This window comes from Cricetulus griseus, chromosome 5 (assembly GCF_003668045.3).
Source record: "Cricetulus griseus strain 17A/GY chromosome 5, alternate assembly CriGri-PICRH-1.0, whole genome shotgun sequence".
Classification (NCBI taxonomy): Eukaryota; Metazoa; Chordata; class Mammalia; order Rodentia; family Cricetidae; genus Cricetulus; species Cricetulus griseus.
In genome coordinates, this window is record NC_048598.1 from 54,799,940 (window position 1) to 54,822,327 (window position 22,388).

Here is a 22,388-nt window from a genome sequence, read left to right on the forward strand (position 1 = left end):
CTTGTAGTTGTACAAGTTGTTAGCTGCCATGTGGGTGCTGGGAATTGAACCCAGGTCCTCTGGAAGAGCAGCCAGTGCTCTTAACCACTGTGCCATCTCTCCAGCCCCTAGTCTCAAATGTATAGCAACCCACCTTTTTCTGCCTCCTGGTTGTGGGAATGAAAGGCATAAATCACCATGTCCACCTTTGGTTTTAATTCCTATTTCCTGGATTACCATTTGAGACTAAGAAACATTTTGTTTCTTGGTCTACCTGAATTGTTTCTTTTCTATTTTTTTCTGTTTGTTTGTTTTGTTTTGGGGACAGGATCTATGTAGTCTTAGCTGTCTCAGAACTCACAGAGATCCTCCTGTCTCTGCCTCTGGTGTGTTAGGACTAAAGGCATGCATGACCACACCTGGCTAAACTGTTTGTTCAAAAGATCATTTGTCCTCAGTTGTGAAAACTTTAAAGTGAACACACTGTACCTCATGGCTCTGTTTACTGCTCATTTGCTGGGAATTACTACAGCTTACATTACCCAATGAATAGAACCTTTTAATCAGGTGCAGTATAATTCACAAAGATACCAAAGAACATAAATCACCCTTTGGTGAGACATCACAGCCAACTAGGTGAGCTTTTGTGGGTGGGGTTTGTGTGAGGGAGTATAGACATGCAGGCCAAACAACTACCTCTAGAGTTTATTATTCAAGCACTGTCCATTTTTTTCTTTTTTGGATAGGTTCTCTAGCCTGGAACTAGCCCAGAAGGCTAGGTTGGCTGGCTAGGGAGGCCCAGTGATCCACTTGTCCATCTTCCCAGCTCTGGGATTACAAGAGCATGCTATCCTTCCCTGGTTTTATATGTCAACATTGAACTGACTGATCTATTCTCCAGCAGCCAAGCTCTAGGGTGTATCTCAACACTTCTGAGACTTATAATAATTAACACTACTATAACACCATCATCTTTTTGTTTTGTTTTGTTTTAGACAGAGTCTCAAGAATACTAGTCTCATGCTAGGTAAACACTCTACCTTCTGAGGGACATCGCCAGCCTGCACAGTAATTTTCCTAACCAGATGTCTGTGTGAGGCTACGCTGTATTAGAGATCAGAAACTGGGAACTGAATTATGCTTATTCACTGACCACATACATATGTCTGACTGTCAGTATGATTCAGATTTGTGTCTCAGTAGAGGCTGGAGTCATCACAAGCCTCAATTCTTTGGAGTTGTGAGCAAGCAGTGGAGACAATACACGTTAACTCTTTGAATGCCAAGCGTTGTCTGTACTTTCTTTTATTATAATAGTCTTTGCGTCAAGGTACATAGCAATGATAGCAGGTTTCTTTTTAAAGCTTAGTATTAAATATTAAATATCTTCCCCATTTTAATTTTACATTACTCTGCCAAGGAAAAAAAAAAGATTTTAAACTCAAGTTACTTGAAGCCTGGACATACTTCCATGATTAGCCGGGCTACATCAAGGCGTAGCTTTGTTTGTCCTGCCATATAAGCAGATCTAGGCCCTAGAAAGACGGGACTAGGTTATAATTGTTTCTGAAAAGTGTGCTACAAAAATGGATGGCCTGTTGTCAGCCAGGTTACAAAGTAAGGATGGGGGTAAGGGAGGAATATTTTCTTCAAGAAAAAACAAACATTATTTCTGAAGAATCCCAGTTCATATTTTTTTTTCCCCAAAATGGCTGGAGGAATGGGTGAAATCTCAACATGAGCTTCAAAGGCTATCCTTGAAGGACCAGGAGTCCTCGCTGAGGTGACTGCTGAGGAGGTGGCACCCAGCCAGGGAATGGAAAGGGGAGGTTTATTGCCCAGTGGCTGTGACCGTGAGCTGAAGCTGACTGGTACTCAATTCTCTAAGAGATTTCTTCTAGAAACAGATAACTCAGACTCTCCCTCTTACTTCAGCAAAGAAGTTATTTTTAAAAGCACTTGGGAAGTTCCTCCTCCACCCTTGGGTGGGAAGGCTCAGAGAAGGGAGTCGTCGGTACAGCCACCTTCTAGACCGTAGCGGAATTCCTGAAGGTTGGAGACCCCATAGAAGTGGACAAAAGCTGCTGCCACCACCAGGACGTGGAAAATCTGATGAGACTGGAACTGCAGGAATAGACAGAGACAACTTTAGGAGGGTGGAGAGGAGTGGAAGGACATTTGTCTCTTCTGGTCTCTCCTTAAAAACTGCCTGACATCACAAAAGTGATGCTTGCTATACAACATTGTAAGAAAAACTATCAGAGAGACATTAGTATTGATTTTGGTTATCCTCCTCCTTCAGACAAAATGCACAGTCAAATACTTCATGACCCAAATCTCTTAAACCTTCTACTCAGAGCTTTGACTTTGGGCCACTCACTCGCCGTCACAGGCTCTGCTAAGAGTCATTTCTTACCCATATGTCAAATTTTCCGGGAAAGAAGCGCTCAGGAATGCGAGCAGCATACAGGCCAGCTCCAGTGATGTACATCACAGCCATGAGGAAGAACCAGCCCATCTGGCCCACGGTGGTGGCCTTGACAAAGCCCTCAGCGATTGTAAAGTGCATGGTGGGTACAACACCACTCAAGCCAAGTCCCAGGAACACTCCTGAACAGAACAGACATGACTGTCAAGCAGGAAATAACTGCTTCCAATCTGGAATTTATGTGTTCATGAAAAGCAACTATTCCTGATGAATAGTACATGTTTAGGGAATGCAGACAAAGATGACTAACAGCCAACAGGTAAGTTTTTGTGGGCTGAGGTGATCTTGTGCCCTCTTTTGGCCTCTGTGGACACCTGCACACACATGGCAGACACAGACTCACACATATATACAAATAAAATAATATAAGCAGGGGCAAGCGGGTAGCTGGTGGTAAACACCTTTAGTCCCAGAACTTGGGAGGCAGAGGAAGGTGGACCTCTTTTTTAGTTCCAGGCCAGCCTGGTCTACATATTGAGTTCTGGGGCAGCCAGGGCTACCTAGTGAGATCTTTTCTCAAAACAAACAATTTGAAAACACACACACACACAAGGTTCTATCAAAAATCATCTGATGGCTGACTTGGTACAGATCATAGATGGCTAGGATTCAGTGGTTCCAACCAGAAGAGTAGGCTTTCCACTAAGACCAGAGAAAGGGATGAAGAGATGGCTCAGTGTGTAACAGTGTTTCCTACTCTTCCAGAGACTTCCCAGTTTAGTTCCCAGCACCCAGGTTTGGTGATTCACAACTGTCTAGAAATCCAAGCTTCAGATTTGGCACTATCTTCTGGCTTCCATGGCACAAGCACAGATATACAATAAGATACACTCATAATCATAAATAAACAATAAAATTTTTTGAAGGGATCATTAAAACACCTGCACAAGATCAAGTCAGTCAAAATTCCAGTATGGCTAGACAGGAGAGAGGCTCACAAGGTCCCACCACTAAGGAGCTGTGACAGTTGACAGATACTGGTAAAAGCAGTCAGTTTTCTTTGAGGGGTATCGTCACTGGGAGGTTGTCTAGGTTTCAGTGGATGGCCCTACACCCATGTACATATGGGCAGAACTAACTGGACTCAACAGGTCATTTGAAGAAAAAAACAAAACAAAACAGAGGGCGTGAAGTTGGGAGGGGAACAGGATGGAGGAGGTTTGGAAGGAAGCTGGAGAGGGGAACAGATAGAATCAAAATACTCTGTATGAAATTCTTAATAAAACTTACAATATTTTTTTCCTTGTTTTATCTTTGTTTTTTGAGACTGGATTTCTCTGTGTAGCCCTGGCTGGCCTGGAACTTGCTCTGTAAACCAGGCTGGCCTCAAATTCAGATTTGCCTGCCTCTCCCTCCCAAGTGCTGGAATTAAAGATGTATACTACCATGGCCAAGCTACAATTTTCATTATTTAAAATCAAAAAATGACTTAAGTGATATGGGATGTCTTTCTGTACACTATGAATAAATATTGCTCTTATTGGTTGATAAATAAAGCTGCTTTGGCCTATGGCAAGGCAGCATAGAGCCAGGTGGGAAATCCAAACAGAGATACAGGAGAAGAAGGGCAGAGTCTGAGAAATGCCAGCAGCCATCCAAGGAACAACATGCCAGAGCACCATTGGTAAGCCACGGGCCATGTGGCCATACACAGAAAATGGGTTAATCTAAATGTAAGAGCTACCTAGTAATAAGCTCGGGCCATCGGTCAAATCTTTATAGTTAATATTAAGTCTCTGAGTGATTATTTAAAAATGGTTGTTGAGGCTGGGAGGGACAGAAAAGCCTCCAATTACACTGAGGTAATCAGATCATCTTAGTAGAGAGATATACCCAGATGAGCGGTTGCCTGAAGCTGCAGAGACACACAGGTAACTAACAATGGAAGAATGAGTACTATTCCCATACTGCACAGAACTGGGGCAAGAATTGTCCTCTCTATTTTGCAGACGCCCTTGTTTAAACAGTGACTGACAAATACTTCCTGTTCAATTAATATTTCTTTTAGCTAAAGATTTTTTTTTAAAGCATATATAATTAAGAAAGGGCAGAAGCCGGGCAGTGGTGGTGCACACCTTTAATTCCAGCACTTGGGAGGCAGATGCAGGTGGATCTCTCAGTTCAAGGCCAGCCTGGTCTATAGAGTGAGTTCCAGGACAGCCAGGTCTACACAGAAAAACCCTGTCTTGAAAAACAAAAACTGGGGCTGGAGAGATGGCTCAGAGGTTAAGCGCATTGGCTATTCTTCCAGAGGTCCTGATTTCAATTCCCAGCAACCACATGGTGGCTCACAAGCATCTGTAATAAGATCTGGTGCCCTCTTCTGGCCTGCAGGCATATAGATGGCCACTGTATACATAATAAATAAATCTAAAAATGTAAAAAAAACAAAAACAAAAACAAAATGAAGGTGGTGGTGGTGGTAGAGAGGGCTCAAAAACTAAGAGTACTTTGTAAGGATGTAGGTTCAAGTCCCAGGACCCACATGGCACACAAGTGGTGCAGACACAAATGTGACAGAAAAACCATGCACATAAACTAGAAAAAAAGAGTTAGAGGTACGGAAAACTAATGGTAACTGGTGGTTTTGCTTCAAGTAATAAAAACTTAAAAGAATCTAGATGAGTCGACATGAACATATCTAAATGCTTGCTGCTATTATATTAGTTGCTACCAATCTTTATGCTCAAGGTATTTTATTCACCAAACCAGGTATTCCATTCCTGGTAAAATGCTCCAGGGTGTGTAAATTTTGTTTGTTTTGAGACGGTCTTGATCTGCCTAGGAACATATGCAATCTTTCTGCTTCACTCTTCCAAATACTGGGATTGTAGGCATAAATCACCACACCTGGCTTGGGTATGTTAATTTTCATCCCTTGTCTGAGTACTTAGGATTCAGTCAGTAAAATGACTGTGCTTGCTACATATATAAACACACAATCTATTTGTTTGTTTGTTTTGGATTTTTGAGACAGGGTTTCTCTGTGTAGCCCTGGCTGTCTTGATTTGCTTTGTAGACCAGGCTAGCCTTGAACGCAGAGATTCACCTGCCTCTGCCTCCCAAGTGCTAGCATTCAGAGCATGAGCACCACACCTGGCTTATGCTTGCTGTATTTTCAAAACACCAAATAAATCATAGATATGCACAAAGCTAACTAACCAGTTGTATGATGACCTGTCCTACTAGCAATAAATATCAAGGGAAAACAAAGCTTTGAAAATTCATACAATTTTTCAAGTTTTAAACATAAATCAGTTTGGAGTGAATTTCATAAATTAAAACTTAGGGTTGAGCTGATTCAGCCAGTGGTCCAACACCTCTGAGCTTTACAACATATCTTTCTACCTGCTCAGCCCTTTTCTTTCTTTCCTCCTGTCTCTCTGGTACTAGGGATTGAGCCCTAGGCCTAGTACATACTAGGCAAGAAGCAAATGCTCACCCTTAGAGAATGATCATCTCCAACCCTTTTATCTTTTACTTTGAGACAGGGTGCCCTTGAACTTCTGATCCAGCCACATCAACCTTTTTAGTAACTGGGTTTAGAGCAGTGGTTGTCAACCTGTGGGTTGAGACCCCTTTGAGGGATGTTCAACAGCCCTTTCACAGGGGTTGCATAAGACCACTGGAAAACACAGATATTTACATTATGATTTATAACAGTAGCAAAATTACAGTTATGAAGTAGCAACAAAAATCTTATTGGGGGAGGGGGTGTCATCACACATGAGGAACTGCATTAACGGGTCGCAGCACCAGAAGGTTGAGAACCACTGGATTAGAGACATGCAGCTCCAAGCCCAGTTCTACTCACCTGCTCTTGTTTGCCGGTGCTTAGGAGTGGCAAATCGATCCCACTGAGCCACAATGATGGCAGAAATACCCAGGACACAGACGATGGAGAGGTAGATGAGCCGTGGCTGTGGGGAGCAGTAGAAGGAGTAATAGAGCCAGGGGACAAAGCTCCCCATAATCAGTAGAGCAATCCCTGAATAGTCCAGTCTAAAAATAAGCCACAAAAATCAAGTGCATGAATGGGAGAAATGAAGAATCCTTTGGCTCATTACATAGTCAACTGTTTTTCACCTGCACCTAGATTTGATCCTCTTCAGTCTCAACCTTCCCCACAACCTATCCTGGGAACTAAACTGGACTCAACAGGACATTTGAAAAAAAGAAAAAGGAGGGCATGAAGTTGGGAGGGGGACATGATAGGGAAGGCCTGGAAGGAAGCTGGAGTGGGGAATCAAAGTGGAGATGGAATCAAAACACAGAAGTATAAAATTTACATTTTGTTTGTTTTGCCTTTGTTTTTTGAGACCAGGTTTCTCTCTATAGCCCTGGCTGGCTCTGAACTCACTCTGTAGTTTCAGGCTCCACAAAATTAAGTATATTTTACTTTCCAGTAAAAATTCTGTGAGACAGCCAGGTGTGGTGCATACCTGTAATCCTAGCACTTGGAAGGTAGAGGCATGAGGAGGGGGAGTTCAAGGCCACACAGGGAACTTAAGGCCACCCCGGGCTGCATAAGACACTTTTAGAAATTCTGCCACAATCAGCTGGTTCCCAGCTTCACACTCCGGAAGGGCTCTGGGCTATTTCCCCAATCTGATGTAATTCTGAAAACCCTTTGACTAGGAGGTTAGGGGAGTTTTGTTGTGTCTATGAGACAAGGTCCTGCTAAAAGACCTTAAACTCATTAGGTAGCCTACACTGGTATCCAATTTGTAGTTCATTCTCTCACCTCTGCCTCCTGAGTGCTGGGATTACAGTTATGTGCCACCATGCCATGGTCGGTGTAAGATACTTTTTCTTCTCCTATTCTTACTGACTTTTCCCTTTAAATTATTTATTTGTGTGTATGTATGTTTTTCACCATCACCTGAGTATGGAGGTCAGAGTTGGTTCTTGCCTTCTACATGTGGGTCCCAGGATTGAACTTGGGTCATCAGGCATGGTGGCAAGCGCTTTATCCACTGAGCCACCTGACCAACTGTTCTTTTGTGGAGAAAGTCTTGCTCTCTATCCCAGGCTGGCCTGAAATTCACCATGTAGTAACCTGGGCTAGCTTGAAACTCAGCAATTTTCCTGCCTTAGCCTCCTAAGGCTGAGATTATAAATGTTAGCTACCAGATCTGTTTTGTTCCTTTATTTTTAGACAGGGTCTTGCTATATTTTCAGGCTTATTTCAAATTTCTGTTCTCACATGGTCCTCCTATCTCAGCCCACTGAGTAGCTGAGAACACAGGTGCATCCCCCCTGCTGGGCATGGACCTGCTAAATAATAAAGATGAACTCTAGTCATTGGTGTTACTGGGAGAAACAAGACAATCTACCACCATTACTAAGAAAGCAGAAGAACCACTAGCAATCAAGTAAACAGACCCTCATGCTGAGCCAGGGACACTGACTGTGCCTGACAGACAGCTAATCTGATGCTTCTAGTACTGCCTGGTCAACAAAGATAAGCTTTGGGGGTGGGGGGTAGGGGTGGGGGTAGAGCACTAGCAGTATGAAGCACAGACTGACTGACTGCCACACACTACTTTGGTTAAGCCAATACAAGGATAAACTAGTATTATGCACACAGTCTTGAAAGCAACCCCCTGACACCTCAAGTTTCACAAAAGACAGTACTGTTTCAGTAGGAAACATATCCCAGGATTGGTTTCTATCTGCTGAGGGAAGAGCTCAAGGGAAGTTTATCATGAAGTTTTTACATAACAACAGAAGAGAAAACCTCGTTTCCTTGGGCACAACAGGGATTCATTAATAGTTACAGTGGCTCCAAGCATGTGCTCAGCACTGGGACAAGATGTGACAATGGTCTTTGCTTCTGCTCTTCTTTCAACTTACTTGGAAAAAGTCCGAGAGACTTTCTCTGAATGACAATAGACGGTGTGGAAGAGCCAGGAGAAGCTGAGGCAGAGCACTGCACCCAGAAAGAACATCCCAAACACCACCTTCTCCTGCAGGGGAGCCATGAAGTACATATTTGGTCTGAGCATGGTCAAGATTCCCAGAAAGAGAAACAGCACAAAACCTGCACAAGGGAAGAAAAAGAGAAAACAAAAAACCCCTGAGGAAAAGTGGAATGCACATATGTACTGTGACAACTGACGTTTCTATCAGTAAACTAGGAGAATTAGCCAGGAGAACTGCTGTCAGCAAGAGAAACAAACCTGGACAAAGACACTTTCTTTTTCTTATTCTTTTTTCTTTTTTTGGTTTTTCGAGACAAGGTTTCTCTGTGTAGCACTGGATGTTCTCAAACTCAATCCACCTGCCTCTGCCTCCCGAGTGCTGGAGTGTCCAGCAAGACATTTTATTTCTGAGGCAGGGTCTTTCTTTTGCTTTTTCGAGATTGGGGGGGGGAGTTTCTCTGTGGATTTGGAGACTGTCCTGGAACTAGCTCTTGTAGACCAGTGAAGCTGGTGAAGTCAGGCAAATATACTATCAGTTAATGTATATTCTCAGGCCACAAAAATACCATTCTGTGAAATGTTGGCATTTTGTTTTTGTAGTGGCAAGCTAGGAACTAGGAATTCCCACCACATGAATGTTCTACTAGGAATCCAAGTACAACATATAGTACCATTTTCTGTTTTGGTCTTTCTACCCTGTCGTAAAGATCAGCAATAAAATGCCAATTAAGGTCAATGGTAATTTAAAGGCAAAACTCCTAATATCAATTATTCATAGAAATTTTATCCTTTCCCCAAGGACAAACACTATAAAATTCCTTGGCAAGTAAGATTGGAATTCCTTTTTTGTTGTTTATTTCTTTGTTTTTGAGACAGGGTGTAGTGGTTTGGAAGAAAATGGCCCCACTGGCTCACAAGGGAGTGACACTATTGGGAGGTGTGGCCTTGTTGGAGGAAGTGTGTTACTGGGGGTGGACTTGGAAGTCTCAGATGCTCAAGCCAGGTCTACCTAGTGATCTGGGTGTGGAACTCTCAGCTTCTTTTCTGGTACCATGTCTGTCTGCATGCTGCCATGCTTCCCACCTTGATGACAGTGGACTAAATCTCTGAGCTGTAAGCAAGTCCCAATTAAACATTTTCCTTTATAAGAGTTGTCATGGTCATGGTGCCTCTTCACAGCAAAAGAAACCCCAACTAAGACACAAGGTCTCACTATGTAGCTCTGGTCAGCCTGAAACTCATATGTAAAGCAGGCTGAACTCAAAATCATAGAGATCCAAGTGCCAGAATTAAAGGTATATGTCTTAGTTGGGGTTTCTATCGCTGTGAAGAGACACCATGACCATGGCAACTCCTTTTTTTATGGCAACTTTTTTTTTTTTTTATGGCAACTCTTATAAAAGAAAACATTTCATTGGGGCTGGCTTGTAGTTTCAGAGGTTTAGTCCACTGTCATCACAGTGGGAAGCATGGCACATGCAGAGCTCTACATCCAGCAGCAGGCAGAGAACTGGCTTGAGCATCTGAGACCTCGAAGCCCACCCCTAGTGACACCCTTCCTCCAACAAGATCATACCTACTCCAACAAGGCCATAATAGTGCCTAATAGTGCCACTCCCTGTGAGCCTATGGGGGCCATTTCCTTCCAAACCACCACAGTGTGCATCACCACCACCAATCTAAGACTAGAATTCTTCCTGCGAATGTTGCTCAGTGGTACAGTGCTTATCAATAAAAACTGGACTCTTTCCTCATCTAAATCACTCACCAAGCAGATGGGTCCAGATGTTGCCAGTTTCTGTGTGGATGCGGAAGATGCTCTTGAAGCAAGCCCGAAAGGAGGGCATAGGTGGTCTATGGCCATGCAACAGGTAGTCATTGTCTTTCAGCCAGTCAGGAAGTACGTCATATGGGATGACTCTCCAACGTCCTTCCCAGACCTACAATACACATGGCACCTTTAAATGGGCCATTGTGAAGACCTGGTTTCCCGGGAATCCTGCACTGAAGAAGAACCTGTGTAGGAGGCTGTCACAGCTTCAGATGTTCCCAAGTCACAGGAAAATAAGCCTGGACTTGGAGATACCAAAGACAGAAAAAGAATGGGACTAGCAGGGTACTGATTCATATTTTGATCAGTTTATGGTGAACCTCCTATAGGCTCCTTGAATTTTCAAAATGAATATGAGATTATAGACATGGTTTTCATAAACACAAGTCCTTCCTGTGATGTTCTCCTAGAGAGTCCTTTGTCTCCTGCTCCTCTGTCCCCATTTACATTCTAACTGGGCTAATACTACATCTTGTAAAGCAGGGAATTCTTCCTTCTTTCTTCTAAAAATGTATTTCTTGGTTGGGTGGTAGTAGCTCAAGCCTTTAATGCCAGCACTCGGGAGGCAGAGGCAGTTGGATCTCTGTGAGTTCAAGGCCAGCCTGGTTTACACAGCAAGTTCCAGGATAGCCTCCAAAGCTACACAGAGAAACCCTGTCTTAAAAAACAACAACAACAAAAAGTATTTACTTTGTATGTATGTATGTGGGTATACATGTTAAGAGTGTACATGTGAAGAGCAGAGGACAACTTGTGGGAATCACTCTTTATCAGGAGGATCAAAGGATTGAACTCAGGTCACCAAGCAAATATGTTTCAACCCCAGGTAAGCTTGCCAGTTAGAGACATCCCAGGCAAACCTGCTTCCCCACACCCTTTCCCTTTCCATCTCTAGGCTGCACCTTGTATACGAACTCCTCCATCTTCTCCATGGCATGGTGGGCTTGCAGAGGAAGCGTCAGTACCCGCACCTCCTCCTCCTCTTCCTGAGGCACTGGGCATGTCTGTTCTTCTTCAGCCTAAGGACAACAAACACAAAGATGGAGACATTGTCTCCTTACCTGTACCATTTCTGGGGACATCCAAAGCAGCTCAAACTCACAGCATTCTACCTAGCCTCTTCGGAAAGCTGGTGCCTCCTTCTCTTCCAAACATGGGACTGACTCCCAAACATGGGACTGACTGAGTTCACAACACCTCTGTCTGACAGTCATACTTTGTCAATAAGGAGTGAAGGTTCTATTTGGCTTAGAGGAGGCAGGATGACAGAGACTAGCCTTGGAAAGTCACAGGCTTAGTGCACCAGCCCTAGATTTTTTTTTTTAATTTTAATTTCATTTACTTAAATATTATTACAAGTACATGTTGCCTTTGATGTTATATACCTGTTCTCTTAAAACATTTATTTGTGTGTGTGCGTGCGTGTGTGTGTGTGTGTGTGTGTGTGTGTGTGTGTGTGTGTGTGTTTGCACGTCAAGGCATACAGAACTCAAGACAGCTTGAGGGAGTTGGTTACCAAATAGGTTCCAGGGATCACACTCAGCTCATCAGGCTTGGCAGCAAGCACCCTTATTCTTTGAACCATCTTGCCAGCCCCATTCTCTTTTGGAGGACAAGTGGTTCACGACTTCCCCAATTTCCCAGTCTTGTCTTCCAGTCTACTGATAATTATCTGTCTCCCCTGCCCCAGACTATGCAGTCCTGGGGTCTTGAAACCTATTATATAGACCAGGGTGGCCCCTCAACCCAGGAAGATCCACCTGCCTCTGCCTCTGCCTCCTGAGAGCAGGGATTGAAAGTATATACCATCACTTAGCTCCAACCTACTGATTTTCAAAACAAAACAAAAAGACTGTCTTAGTGATTACTTTGATAATCTTATTTGTTGTTCTCCTATCACTTACCCTTGGATTGCTATCATGACAACTGTGGCCAATGGTGCTAATGCATACTTTTAATCCCAGCACTGGGAGGCAGACAAGTGGACCACTGCAATTCTGAGGCCAGTCTAGTCTACATGGTAAATTACTAAGTTCCAGGCCAGACAGAGCTACATAAAACAAAAAACAAAATAAAATAGGGAAAATGGCTTGGTGGTTAAGAAAACTTAATTGCTCTTACAGAGGACTGGGGTTCAGTTCCCAGCACTGGCATGGCAACTCACAACTGCCTGTAACTCCAGTTCTAGGGGATCTGACATCCTCTAACCTCCATAGAATATTACATGCGTGTGCGCACAACAGACACAGAGACACAGACCCAGACACACACACACACACACACACACACTCCCACCTCATAAAATACATATTTTCTTCAAAAACACTATCTCCCAGGCATATGGGGTCTGGTAGCTCACACTTTGCCCTATGTGAAGACTCTAATCCCTCTGATTTTATTAGGTAGATTTTAGCTTGTTCACCCCATATCCATTCTTTTTTTTCTTCTCCTAAGGAACAAAAGGTTATTACAGTTTTACACCCAGGCCCCCTAAAAAAGATGAAGAATATGATTAAGTTCTGCCTGGGATGCTACAAGGTCTTTCCCCTTACTCTTTTTTTTTTTTTTTGGGGGGGGGTTTCCAGACAGGGTTTCTTTGTGTAGCCCTGGCTGTCCTGGAACAAACTCTGTAGACCAGGTTGGCCACAAACTCACACAGATCCACTTGCTTCTGCCTCCATAGTGTTGGCAGTTCACCACCACCATTAAACTCCTTACTCATTTAAAGAGGAAGAGTAGAGCCATTCTTCTCACTCCCCTTTCCTCTTTCTTGGTGCAGGAATGTGGGTGTGAGAAGAGACACACAAAGGATTAGGTGGCGGCAGCGGTGCATGCCTTGAATCCCAGAGGTCGGGAGGCAGAGGCAGGCAGATCTCTGTGAGTTCGAGGCCAGCCTGGTCTACAGAGCTAGTTCTAGGACTAGGAACAAGAGAGGTGTGTGACAGGGAAGCCTCCACATCAGCTCTGGATTGGATACTTCCAGGATCCTTTTACCTGAAAGATTTCCACTTGTCGAAGTTGAAGGAATTTTCTTCTATTACATTAATTCATGTCCTCTTAGTGATTATTTTACTTTAGTTCTTCTGCTGGACACTGGGTTTATAAAAGCACTGGGTGCTCTTTTGGGAAATTAACTCCCCAAAGCTCACAGTGAGAAAAATAATGGTCCTTACAAGTCAGCTTGATAAAGACGTGCACAGAGCTATTCCCAGCACTGTGGTTATTGTGGAAGTGAGATAAGATCTTAAAACAAGAGGCTGACGAGGCTCAGGAAGGCGTGGTCAAGGGAGCAACTCTGGAAGACAGCTTACCTTGGCTGGGCTGGTGGCTGCCCGCTTGCCCTTCTCCTCCAGCAGGGGTCCCAGTTCAGCCAGTTCCACTGTGTCAGTTTCTCTGTTACTAGAAGGAGCCCCATTGCCCTGTGCCACCACAGGCCCTTTGTGGGAAGACATCTGGCTGGTACCTCAATACCCTGCAGCTTCAGCTTGAGGAAAGGTTGGGGTCTCTCAGCCCCAGGGGGCAGAGATCTTCCTGTGATGGTAGACACTGCAAACACAAGTATGAGGGGTGTTGACAACATGGAATTCATCTCTGTAACTCTACACTGAATATGACATGGCTATCCTAATTGTAAGGGCTAGCTCACTGTTTAAATGAAATCTACCGTCTTCTTTAGAATGTTACACTTCACCAGAAACTCGAATCTCACAAGTATGCATATATAAAATCTCATTATATACACATATGATCTCATCCCTTTTCCCAGGAAAGGCCTGGACGTTAAACTGACATCAAAAATCCGAAGCCTTGCTGTAGAGTGTGCTCTTGTTACTGTCTAACTGCATTGTACTCAATAAATCTATTTCCTCTTTTTTGGGTGAGGGAGGCTGATTTGAGGCCAGCCTTACTATGCAACTCCAGTTAGCCTGCAACTCGATATGTAAACCACGATGGTTTCAAACTCAGAGATCCACCTGCCCCTCGTGAATGCTGAGATTAAAGGCACGTGCCACCGTGCCTAGCTTTTTTCTTTTTTAAGTGAAGCACACGTCTGGCCACAATGATTAAAAGATCACACAGGCTTGGCAATGGATTAAATGCGTCTGAACTCATTTGGCCTTTATATATATTTGGACAAATGTGCCTTGCATGAGTATACTTAGGATATACTCACTGGTTAATTCCTCTACAAAATCTGCTAAAGTTTGTAAGATTACAGTCTGGGTTCAGGGGCTCCAATAACAAACTTTCATCACACTTCTCTTATAGCCAGCAAAGACTTACCTGGAAGCAGGAAGCTGAAGACAAGGAGGCACCCCAAGTTTGCCCTTTGCCACACACATACCTAATCACCGGCTCTGCAAGAGTGTGTCCCAACCACCATAGCCCATAAACTTAAGCCCCACTCAAATTACTTTTTTATAAACTAGAGACAGGCATGCAAGATCATTTATTTAAGAAAATCAGAATTCAGTCCTCTCAGAAAACTCTCAAACATTCTAGGATTTTCTGCATTGGACTTGACATAGAATTTTCAAAATAGGCTTCAGGGAGATATAAATAATATAAAAAAGGAAAGGAATGTTTCCAAAGATTTCTACTATGTTGTAAATTAACAAGTCTTCCTTCTTCCAGAAACAAGGGCCTTTGTTACTCATAGCAACAGCCCTAGCCAGAATATTAATGCAGGACAATACAGGAAAAAACAGTGGGTTGTATGATGAGAGAGGAATTTAAACTTAAGAGCCAGACTCTTTTTCATGTTGAGAAGTAAACATGACTATTCCTCAGAGACACAATGCTTCCCCCATGGCACCTCACTATATAAACAAACATCTTTGGCATCTGTACTAGTCTTTACCCAAGAGTAATCTCTATTCCCTCCCAGAGATTATAATTAGGTGGATGTAGGTTATAGCTAATCTTAGGTATCAATGACCGGATTAAGGAACATCCAGATAGTTGGCAAAGCATCCTTTGGGATGCTGGGTTCCAGGGAGACACTGGCACTTGATTTAGTGACCCAAGTAAGGAAGATGTGCTCTCACCCACTAGAGTGAGCATCATCTCACTGGCTGCCCTCTAGAACAAAATAGAGGAAAAGTGAACTTTGAGGGGGTGTGGTAGCACACGACTTTAATCCAGCACTGGGGAGGCAGAGGCAGGTGGATCTGGGTGAATTCAAGACAAACCTGGTCTACATGGAGTTCCAGGCCAGCCAGAGCTACAGTTTATACCCTGTCTCAAAAAATACATACATACATACATAAATTTATTTAAGATGTATTCTCTCTTGGTGATGTAAGTTTCTCCTTGCAGAGATTTACAACTCCAGGTTCTCTGGCCTTTGGACTCTAGGACACGCACCAACAACCTCAAGCATTCAGCCTTCATTTGGTAATCACACCACTGGATTCCCCAGTTCTCCAGCTTGCAGATGGAGAGCTAACCTCCACCCTTGTGTAGGCTAATTCCCCCTCTCAAATGCCTGCACCTACCTACCTGCCTCCCATTGGTTCTGGAGATGCCTGACTAATATTTGAATCTGCCCTCAGGTGAAGGCAATCCTCAGAGCTCATGCATCATCCTATGCTTCACACACAGGCAAAGCTCAGAGAGTCAAATCTCGTCCCGGTGAGACGCAAATAATACACACCAAATAGCACACCTTTATGTCAACACAGCTAGTTCCTCCTCCTTTGAGTGTGCAAGGCTGTGACAAGACATTTGCCAACATACACACAGTCACAGTCAACACTTGAGCTCAAGAAGAACAGGAAACTGGAGGCCCCTGGAAACCTCAGAGGATAAGCAACTCATATGAAAAGAAATATTGGGAAATCTTAACTGCTAACCTCAAAACATACTTCCTCAATGGGAAATCCTACCGAATAAACAGAGATCAATTTGTAACACTGAGCAACAAATCAACCAACAAATAGCTTTGGTCATCTTTGAGCAGTCTGAAAAGAAGGGCACACTAAACTACCAGGTTCAGGGGGAAACCAGGAGAGAAACTTAACATTCTGGAACACAATAACAATACATGGGTCCTAAAATGATGCAGATCCATAGTTTTAGTCTGAATGTGTACTTCACAATGAATAAAGGAGGTACAATCCAGCCAACAAACATGATTTATCATCAAGGTTTGTGCCTTTTTTCTCTACTGGGGGCTTTCCCTTATCCTTTCTCCCAGAGTAAACTAACTCATTCACTGATTTTTAACAAACACATTTAGTAGAATAAGGTCTTGTGCAAAACAGAAGTTGAACAACTTATATCACTGTCTTTGGTATTATCAGATAGCTTAAGTTAATTTATGACATGTCCACATTAAGTGACACGATCTCACTGCTCCAGGAGAACCATGCAGGAAAAGAACTCTTTAAACAGAATGGTCACACACTTAGTTCAGTTGAGTTCAGTTGAGGCAGGAGGATAATATGGACTTAAGTTGTACAGTAAGAGTCCAAAGTTCAGAAACAGAATCCAACTTGGTATTTTTTACTAGTTTCTTTAATTGACCAGAAAAGTTTTGTGACTTCAAATCCTTTGGACAAAGTTTTATTCTCTTTTCATTCCAAATCACTTGCTTCTACGGATTCTATCCAGTCCCCCTCTCAATAGCTCTGAGCTCCTCCCATCTTCTTAGACCTAGAGTCTCTAAACCTGACAGCCATCCCAGCTAACTCAAAACACAGCCATCAGCTACAATTCATCATACAAAATATATCACGTATTAATGTACATACAATGGAGGTTAATGGAGATCATGTCAGCATAGTGAGAAAAGTCCACTGTCCAGTTTGGTCTTCTAAACTGTAGCAACACAGAGACAGGAAAGGAAGAAAGAGGGAACTGAGGTCTGGCAAGAAAAAAAGAGCAGTAGCACTTTGCGGTATGGTGGACCACTCACCAGCAACAGGAACTTACAAGCATCTTAGTCTATTAACTTAAATTCTACACAAACCCCTAAGGTGTTAGACCAATTCCAAGAGACTGCAAAAGTTGATGCAGTTCAACTTTCTGGCGCACTCTATGTCCTTATGAATTTTAGAGGAAACACCTTTCCTTTCAAACGGACCACACCCTACACAGAAAATTATAATTGAGCCAAACTCAAGAGTGCATTTTTGTTGGGATTTCTTCTACTCAAGCTAATAAATTTTACCACTAAGCTTCCCAACTGGACAAACATAAGCTATTATAGAGCAAAGCTGTGGGGAAGGAGAGGGATTTGTGTTCCTACAAGGAAGATAATCCTGCACCAAATATGGAGAAAAATCACCAGCCAATTAGCTGAAGAGTGTCCCTTAGAGATTTTGACGATAATTTACCCACTGAAGCAATATCCAAGTTTTCCAAACTATGACACAGACTTTCCCTGGAGTCAAAGGCTCGGAGGGTCCAGGAGATTTGACCTAAACTTCTAGACTCTTAGAGAGTGTGACGGTGAGTTGGGTCCTGTCTAAGCAGCTTGATTATCATCCCGCTAAAGAAAGACCAGTCTAGCAGTCCAAACAAAGACCCCTTTTCTCCTCTAACAAGTCTTTGTTAGGGAGGTTAATTTCATAGCTCTACTGGGGAAAAGTGAGTCAAGGCAAAGGTCAATGTTTGACATTACCAACTACAGAAATGGGGCCTTAGCTCTTCTATTTGATGCCAAGTGTTACTGACTCAGAATCTGAAGGAGAAGCAAGTCAAAATCTAACTTCCTCTGTAGCTCACAGACAGCTAAAGCTACCACAACTGGAGAAAAGAGGTCTTTTTAATCTCAGAGATGGGTAAACTTTCCTAAAGCCAGACCCACCAAAAGAAGGGGGAGCAGGAGATGAGTAAGGGAAACTTTTATGTCACCACCCCAACTCTTTGAGACAGAGTCCTGCTAGGCCATTGTGGCTGGCTTGGGGCATCTTATATCATCTAGATTGGTCTAGAAACTCTGGCAATCCTCCTGCCTCAGCCTCCCAAATGCTGGGATTACTTACAGGTGTGTACCATGCCCTGCCACCTTCTTTTTAAAAATCAAGCTCATTACAAATACTTGGTCAATACAGTTGCACAATTTAGCACTCACTCTAAATTGTGCACCCCAAATTCACTTGAAACCATATATATATATATATATATATATATATATATATATATGTACACACACACACACACATATATATGTAATATATATATAACATCCCTAAACTCACAAGGGAACTGGTAGGTACTTGTTTAAAAGCCAGTCAATTGGAACTGGTTTGGCTAGAGAGTATCTTCAAGATCTCTGCAATTCAAGACTGCTACAAACTTTATAAACATTAGTCATACCCCAACGTTTCTGAGGAGCAAAATGGGACCAAGTTCAGCCCAGTGAGAACTGTCTGAGGAGCAGATTAGGGACAAAAGCACATTAAGGACAAAAAGTAGCAAGTTTGAGGAATACCAGCACCAGGCAAGAAAAACACCATGTGACTTAATAAAGCCCGGAGATGTGAAGATGACACAGCTCCTCAGAGTGACAAGCAGATGGGCAGATAACATAGCGGGGTGTGTCGTCAGAGTTTCAACTTGGTTTTACACTACATCCCACAGAAGCAGAGAACTCCTTACTAGCCTCCAAGAAAGGATAAATTCTATCCTTTAGTAGGAGATTGCCTATTTAGTACTATAGAATGCACAGTTCTGGCTACAGAGAGAAGGGGAAGCAGTGAAAGAAGCTTGGAATGGTTGCTGAACCATTTAATCCCAGAGGCAGGTGGACCTCAGTGAGTTCAAGGCCAGCCTGGTCTACAAAGGGAGTTCCAGGACGGCCAGGAATGTTACACAGAGAAACCCTGTCTCGGAACAAAACAAAAACAAAAACAAAAAAAAAAAGGGTTCCTGAGGGCTGTAAGGCAATTGAGAGTTGGCTTAGTGGTTAACAGCACCTGATGCTTTTGCAGAGGACCCTGGTTTAAAACCCAGCACTCACACGCTGGCTCACAGTTCCAAGGGATCTGACCCATCTTCTGTGGGCACCAGGCAAGCACATGGTACACATACATACACATGCAGACCAAACAGTTGTACACATAACATTTTAAAAAATTTTAAAAATTAGCTGGGTATGGAGGTAGCACACGCCTTTGATCCCAGCACTCAGGAGGCAAAGGCAGGTGGATCTCTAAGTTTGAGGCCAGCCTGGTCTACAAAGAGAGTTCTAAGACAGCTAGGGTTGTTACACAGAGAAACCCTGTCTTGGGAAAAAAAAAAGGGGGGGGGGGCTTATTGAATAATTTGTTTTCCTAATTAGCATCACTATAAAGCTAAGCGCTAACAAGTGATGGAGGAGCTGAGAAGAAAAGTGCCACTTTAGTTGAAATGATCAAGAAAGCCTTGAAGAAGTACTTTTAAGATTTGATAGGTATATGCAGTAGCAGGGCATTCCAGGAAGGCACAGTCATCGAAACGGGTGTGAAGAAACATGGCAGCCAGAGCAGTGAATAGTCCATTTTTTCCACCAGGGAGTTTTAGAAAAACAAAATGAGGTCACCCTGAAGAGACAGAAGTTACCCTAGCATCCTATTTAGGGGAGTTCACACTGTCCACCGGCAGCAAGGGCCCATGAAATTAAGGATGCTTCCAAGGATTCTCTCTTACATGCAGGCAGTAGTCACCTGTTTACTTTTTCAGAAACCGTGTAATTTCTGTGAACACCGCTTGAGATTCTACTCTGCAAGTGAAGGTCCACAACAAAGTCCAATACTTCACAGGTAACACCAGCTTTTTAAGACTGATTTCTCAAGGACCTATCACAAAACAGGGACACAGAAACTACTTCTAAGATAAAGAAAGGCAGTGGCTGCAAGCCGGGAACCCTGACATGGCAATCTATTTAGCGCCATCCCATCTGAGTTCCCAGCAGTGGATTGCTGCTCTAAACACCCAGGAACAGCGGCTGCACCATCACCGTCTGCCCTGCACTATCAAAAGGCAAAGGTAGTAAACAAATCCCAACATTACTTTGGTTTGGAAAAGAACCACCCATTCCCATCTTCGTTTGATTTACCACGGCACAACAATTGCTGGGCTCTCTGGCCCGTCTGCTAAATACTCGAGGGAAATAATCTGATTAATGTAGCAGATCCCATGGCCTCTTAGTGTTCCGCTGACATCTGAAACTGTGTAAACTGAAATACGGCCAGCTTCTTCATCCACGAAGCACAAGAGACTGAGGGACAGCCACTTTTATTTTCTTAAAACCTAGTGCCAGACGACCCAAATTGTCAAACAAAACAGCATCTATCAACCCTAGGTTTCGAAGATGAAATCTGGTTCCTTCCCAACACTTCAGCATCTGTTTACATCCTGGCTGAGTATTACCTTAGACCTGTCGACTGTCCATCAACCTCCCCTCCAACCCTATCCAGGATAGGATCCCGTCGCGTTTGACCGGCGAATGGCGGTGGGGCCTTAGGGTTCCCGGCCACCCGGAGCCGGTGCTCCCGCAGGCTCAACTCCGGGGGTCGCCAGCAGGGCTGGAACGCGGCCGTCTCCCGCGCGGCTGCGAAGGCAGCACTCAGGGACTGCTGGGCTCCGACCGCTGCGGGCAGACCCCCGAACGGAGGCGGCGCGCGGTGGGAGGGGCCGGAAATGTTTACCGCTGACTTTTCGGAGGGCCGGGCGGTGAGCCGCGATCCAGGGGCGGGCCACTCCCGGGCAGTCCCTCTGGAGCCTGCAGGACTCGCGCCCCGCCCACCCGCGGGACACTTACGGCCTGGCTGGCTGGCTGCCTCTGCTGGGGGGCCGCGGGCCGGGGCGCTACATCCCGCGGCGCTAGAGGTGGCCTGCGGCCGAGGGGCGCCCGATCCTCAGCGCCCTGCCCGCGCCGGAAGGGCCGCGCGACCGCACGGCGTCACCTCCGCAGCCGCGTCACCTTCCCGGCGCTACCTCGCCCCCTCCGATCCAGGCATTCCTGCGCGTGCCAATCACCCGTGCGCTACCGCGCACGCCCCGCCTCGCCTCTCTTCTAACCAATAGCTCGCTCCGGCTGTCGCAGCTTGCCCTCTCACTGGCCAACTGCAAAAGCTTCTTCTCCGGGCACACACTGGGCGCGTGATGGAAAAGGGAGCCGGGAGAAGTAGATCGGACCCTGGGAGGAATGCTGAATTTCCCACCCTACTTCCTGGCTTTTCAGTTCCGAAACACTTTTTTTCCCCCCTTTCCCTCGGTGTTGGGAATTGAACCTCTAAGCAAGCCCTGTACCATTGAACTACATCTCTAGCACCGAAACACTTTTATTTCTGTTTTAGGAAAAGGTTTAATTCTGCAACCCAGGTTGGCCTCATGCTAGCGGTAATCTTCCTGTCTCAGCTTCCCTCCCGAATGCTGGGGTTATAAACGTGCGCCGCCATACGCAGCCCCGAAACTCTTCATTTCTCTATCCAGTTTCCTAATCCCCCCTCCTTTCTTCCTTCTGTATGTTATTTATGGAATGACTTGGTTCCTGTTATTTCTCAGAAAGGGAGAAGTTGTTTCAAACAGGCCAATTTTGACAATTTTCTGCTCCAGCCCATGTTCCCATGTGAACCAGAGGGCACACCTGGAAAACAAGTTAGGGTGTTTCTCTGCCGCAGATGAACCACCCAATATAGAATTTGGGGACTGTCCAAAATTTCTTACACTCCAAAGAATGATGCACCTCTAATACGGTTCTAGACGCTGAGAAAGGTGTCCAGATGCTAGATGGATGCCCCAGGAGAGTGAAGTCAATTTTGTTCTGGTTAAAAGTCTGGGCTCTGGGTTCATGTAGACCTGTGTCTTTTCCTAACCAGCCTCATCTTCCACTCCTCCAGCTTTTGCGCCCGGATCCTTTGGTGGACTGCCCTTCCCTCACCATCTTCCAAAAGACCCAGTTTGGCTTAGGCTGCAGATAAGCGTAAATTCAGTTACAGGCTCTGCCAGCTACTGACCGGCTGTATTTCCTTTGGCAAATCCTTAATCTTCAATTCACAGGATTAGCATCGGATTATATTGTGCAATGTAGGCAAATTCTTCTTCCTCTGACTTTCTCAACCCCTATACCTGAGAACCCTATACCTCTTCAGTAGTGTTGATCACCCCTGCTGAAATGATTTGCTACTAGTCTGTCTTAGACTTGGAGGAGTTTGGGGGAGAAAAACTACCACCA

General features: G+C 44.3%; 1 protein-coding gene across 2 annotated transcripts; it reads right to left on the reverse strand.

Moving 5' to 3' along the window:
* Positions 1-1,259: 1,259 nt before the first annotated feature.
* On the reverse strand, positions 1,260-21,112 carry Adipor1 (adiponectin receptor 1). Of its 2 annotated transcripts, none has more exons than XM_027417552.2 (8): positions 20,973-21,112; positions 13,534-13,768; positions 11,125-11,241; positions 10,160-10,331; positions 8,324-8,510; positions 6,282-6,469; positions 2,396-2,589; positions 1,260-2,103 (listed from the first exon to the last, which is right to left on the reverse strand). In XM_027417552.2, exons 2-8 carry the CDS (start codon positions 13,672-13,674, stop codon positions 1,975-1,977), a joined length of 1,128 nt encoding a protein of 375 aa, XP_027273353.1. In that variant the 5' UTR covers positions 13,675-13,768; positions 20,973-21,112; the 3' UTR covers positions 1,260-1,974. The 2 variants fall into 2 exon arrangements, with proteins under 2 accessions (XP_027273353.1, XP_027273354.1); XM_027417553.2 differs by lacking the exon at positions 20,973-21,112 and adding an exon at positions 20,582-20,721.
* Between the last annotated feature and the right edge of the window lie 1,276 nt (positions 21,113-22,388).

Coding starts and splice junctions, on each gene's coding strand:
- Adipor1 (XM_027417552.2), bottom strand. CDS start 13,674: ATGTCTTCCCACAAAGGGCCTGTGGTGGCACAGGGCAATGGGGCTCCT. Junction 11,242..13,533: donor CAGCCACCAGCCCAGCCAAG/GTAAGCTGTCTT, acceptor TGTTGTCCTTAG/GCTGAAGAAGAACAGACATG. Junction 2,104..2,395: donor CCGGAAAATTTGACATATGG/GTAAGAAATGAC, acceptor CTATTCCTGCAG/TTCCAGTCTCATCAGATTTT.